Here is a 4328-nt window from a genome sequence, read left to right on the forward strand (position 1 = left end):
CCCTTTAATCTTTTTTTTTTTAAACCGTAACTCGTGTTCCTTCGGTGTGCCGGCAGAACTCGTGCTCCTTCTTCAGCAGGACCATTTCCCCCTTCGACTAACACGCTAGAGTGATCGGAGTGCGTGCGGTCCGCGATACGACCGTATATCGCCGGCTGTCGTTCGCGGCACTTTCTTTCGCAACCTGCTTCGCGAGTGCTCCGCAACAACGACGATAACCGCACAACATACGTAGTAGTTTCCACGACAGAACCGCTACCGAGGTCTACTTATCGGTCGCCCTCGCGTTTCGACTTGTTTTCGCGTGTGACAGTGCGAGTGCATATGCCGGCAGCGGACCGCCACCGATTTCAACCGGTTCGAGTGCAGCTGGGCGACCAGTCGCGACGACTGGGCATACGGGAGTGCCATCGACGCGAGTAGCACCCCGCTACGGGGTGGCTGGACACGCGACACAGAGGGTTCTCACACCTCCGCGTGAGCTTTCGCTTCGGGCGCGTTAGTGAGATACAGAAAAAGAAAAGAGAGAGAGAGAGAGAGAGAGAAAAAAAGGAGCGGAAGTGTGATCGATTCGCAAAGTGACTAAGTCCGGAAGCGAGGCGCACACGGCGAATGCCGCGGACTTCTGGAACGATGATCGCGTAGCGGTGCCCGACCATCACGGCCCTGAGCGGCCGACACATCATGTCACAGTTCTCTTTCCGAGGATCGCCAAATCTACAGGTGAGCGCTCTCGATCCTGCGTACTCTCCGCGAGAGATCTCGCAACTATGCACCGCACGTTCACTTGCGAGTAAAAATCCGCAGATTAATTTCGGCAAGTATCAATATTGCTCCGATCATTTTACATCGTGGATAACGACATATGACATGGAAATTGAGGAGTGTAATCAAAAATAAGACTTAATGCCTAATGTTTCTATCAATGTAGATTAATTTTTATCACAATTCATTTTACTTGACTATAATCTCGGTTCAACTTACTATTTATCTTTTTCTAAATTTGTAGAACTGGAACAAAAAGAAAAGTAAGTTGAATTGAGATTAAAATTAATCTGTGCACTGTGATTGACTAAATGATAAAAGTATAATAATTTCTTTTATCGTCCGATTCATCAACGCTGGACTCTTTTACGTACTGTAAACATTTAGAAGTTGTTGATAAATTTATATGTATATTTTGCCTAGTGCTATTCGTTTATAACTTATTGCTTCCTCTCGCAACAACTCCGTATGTTCACAATTATGCATAACTTTTCGGTTGAAGCGAGCGTATCCACTTGAACGTTAAATGTGTGCGCGTGTGTTGAAAATAAAATATGAGAATTCACACACACACACAGAAAGATACTCGCAAGTGAATATGGTAAACCTTAGGATCTAAAAACTGTCAGCGTTTGAATACATGAAAAAGTAATCGATTGACGCGAGTGATTCGATAAAACTGATGCAGCGAAGTCAATGATCACAGCCGTAGCAGACAGATAAGTCGCAGCTGTTATCCAAGATCGCGTCCTTAATATCAATTCTCGATTGCCGCTTGCACTTCGAGCTAACTCATTTTGCTATATCAGGAACCGTTGTAAAAAAAAATCACTTAACGGTTGTGTTAAACAAAAAATCGGTAATTATCCGAGAGATAAGCGGAAAGAAGTAACCTCGTTGATAAATAAGTGAGCCATAAAACGGACGTCTCGAATATCGTGTGCGCCATTCTCCTTACATTTGACATTTTAGTAAAACATAGATCTTCCAATCACAGAATTATTTATCCCGCATTTGTATCGTTTACGGTACAAACGTATCGTACCAATTGTAAAACGAAAGTAATCGAATCAACAAAGAGCGCATAATTAAACGATCCGATCGCTGCGCTTGTTACATCGTATATCTCATTCCTCCCTAACTCGTGTTAAACTAATACCTCGGCTAATACATATCACAGCATATAATCAATAATAAGGAATGGTGCATAAAGCGAATTTTCGTCAATCGTTTTTACCGGAATTTCTGTCCGTGTTTGATATTTTTGCTCCATTTTACACTGAAGCGATTATAACGAACAGAAAACCAGAAATATCAGGTTGAAAAACACACGACACTTTTTTTGCACAAGTTACGGTCGATATGATCGCGATATTATTTATATTCAGCTTGTAATAGATCCGTCTGTTTTCTGCTAAATTATAGTTTCTGACGACACGTGTATTATACTGATAATAAATGTAAAGGGTTTTTTTTTACAGATGTTTTAACAATTAAGCGAAAAAATCTATTTTTTTTTTTTTAAATAAATCTAACATGCATGTCATAGGCACAGTGTTTTCAATGTAGTTCAGTATTTTCTCATCTTTGTATGTTAATGACAGGTCGATTTGCGTTTTTTCTTCATGACATCTTGACTTAAAGTGTAATTCGTTAGTGTTTGTAAAGTCAAATGTAGTTAATGATCGAACGTTCAAGTATCATGTATGTGTTAGTTCTCACGTGTAGTCTCTTGCACACATGTACGTATACGCGTACGTACACGCATAATACATAGCACGACAAATGTATTCTTTATTACTGACTATGTAACGATCGCGCGAGACGAGACATTGTCGGTGCGATTACGAAGCAACTTCTTGCGCGCCGGCTAACCGCGACAGAGTGTCATCGTTTGCAGAAATTACGATCGGGGCTAATTTCGCATCGCGAAGTTATATTAAAGGCAGTTCCCTCCCTTGGTAAATAATTTTCACCATTAAAATCACGATGCGTGCGACGCGTCGTTAGGCGTCGTTAACTCGTTTTAGCCTCACGAGGCGTATCGAATAATTTGTGTAGGGAGGAATCTCTCCCTCTCGGCGGTGGAGGTGAGGGTTGCGAAAATGAATAGCCGTTGGCAAGCCGGAGAGGTTCCGTACCCACGTGTCCTGACACGCTGTATATAGGTATACCTTGCATACACGGCGTGCATAGCGCTGAACTGAGAACATGTGTTGCCACGCCTAAATGATCGAAGAGCCGAGCTCGGCGGAATAATTATCTTGTCTTACTAACAACGAAGGTTTTTGTCATAATAGCAGCATCGCATGCCGCTGCATTTCAACCGTATCTCGAAGGTGGTAATTGGTGCGTGCTCCACGCGCGCCTTTCCCATACCCGTTCTGTCGCTCTTTCCACTCATTTCATGTTTATACTCGTAATTATTAGATTACGAATACATTTCTTTTTTTACATCGATTTTACATTTCGTATGAAATTACCTGTGTATCGAGACGTAACCATTCGAGAAAAATTCTAGCACGGCACAAATGTTTCATTGGCGCAAGTAAGTGCAAGTAAAACGGATGAATTGAAGATATGAAGGAATGTCGATGCAAACGCGAGAGTTATATTACAATCTCTTTACATATAGTACGTTGTTAAAGTGCTGATAAAATTGATGGCCTCTTATCAGTGTTATATTCCACTTATAGTGCAGTTTGGAAAAAGGAAGAAATAATTATATTAGTCAGTGTATTTATCGTTGACATATTGCTGAGATATGTCGTATATACGTAGACAATAACTCGTTACTCGTAAAATAATTTTTTTCATTTTCTTTTTTTCTTTTTTCCATGTCCTTCATACTTGGCGCGTTATTATTTTGTAACATAAAACACATCAACGGAGAGACACGTTATTTTTGCAAGCTTGTCTATTTATGAAAAATACATTTCTAATTGCATGTCGGGAAAAAGTTTCCCGGTCGTAATAACGACGCGTATAAAATTACAATTTATCAAAATTATTACCATTATCTTCATCTATCTGCGTATCGTCCATGCTACTTTAAAACCATTAGTAATTAAAAGCAATTAATTTATTGCGCTGCATGCAATGCTGGTAATCATCATATATCGCAACATGTCACTACGCTTGAGGAAATAACGAGTCATAAATAAATAGCACTAGGCGAACATAATAAATTCATCATCAACAACTCCTAAACGTTTGCACATATGTAAGCGAGTTCAGCGTCAACGAACTGAACGATGAAAAAAAAATTTATCATTCTATTTTTACCATTTAAAGTCTCATCTTTATGTCGTACTCCTCCATTTTCATATCACATAGATTTAGCGTATTCACGATGTAAAATGATCGAAGCAGTGTTGACACTGACCATTGCCCAAATTAATCTGCTGTTCGTTTATCCGACACGTCTCTGCGAACGCGAATGCAACGCTCGGCGACGACGTAGTCTCGCTTACCGTTTAATTCCAGCTTGAAAAATTGTCGCGCCCATAAATACACAACTGTGTTCTCTCTTTTTTTTTTTTTTTTTTTTTTTTTTTCAAAAA

General features: G+C 40.2%; 1 protein-coding gene across 1 annotated transcript in view; it reads left to right on the top strand.

The window, feature by feature from the left end:
• Positions 1-264: 264 nt before the first annotated feature.
• The window catches only part of mirr (iroquois-class homeodomain protein mirror), a 32511-nt gene continuing 28447 nt past the window's right edge, over positions 265-4328 (top strand). The window contains exon 1 of the mRNA XM_018538319.1: positions 265-723. Coding sequence (XP_018393821.1) covers positions 685-723 — 39 coding nt within the window. The 5' untranslated portion in view covers positions 265-684. The remainder of the gene's footprint in view (positions 724-4328) is intronic.

This window comes from Cyphomyrmex costatus, unplaced genomic scaffold (assembly GCF_001594065.2).
Source record: "Cyphomyrmex costatus isolate MS0001 unplaced genomic scaffold, Ccosl1.0 scaffold193, whole genome shotgun sequence".
Lineage (NCBI taxonomy): Eukaryota > Metazoa > Arthropoda > Insecta > Hymenoptera > Formicidae > Cyphomyrmex > Cyphomyrmex costatus.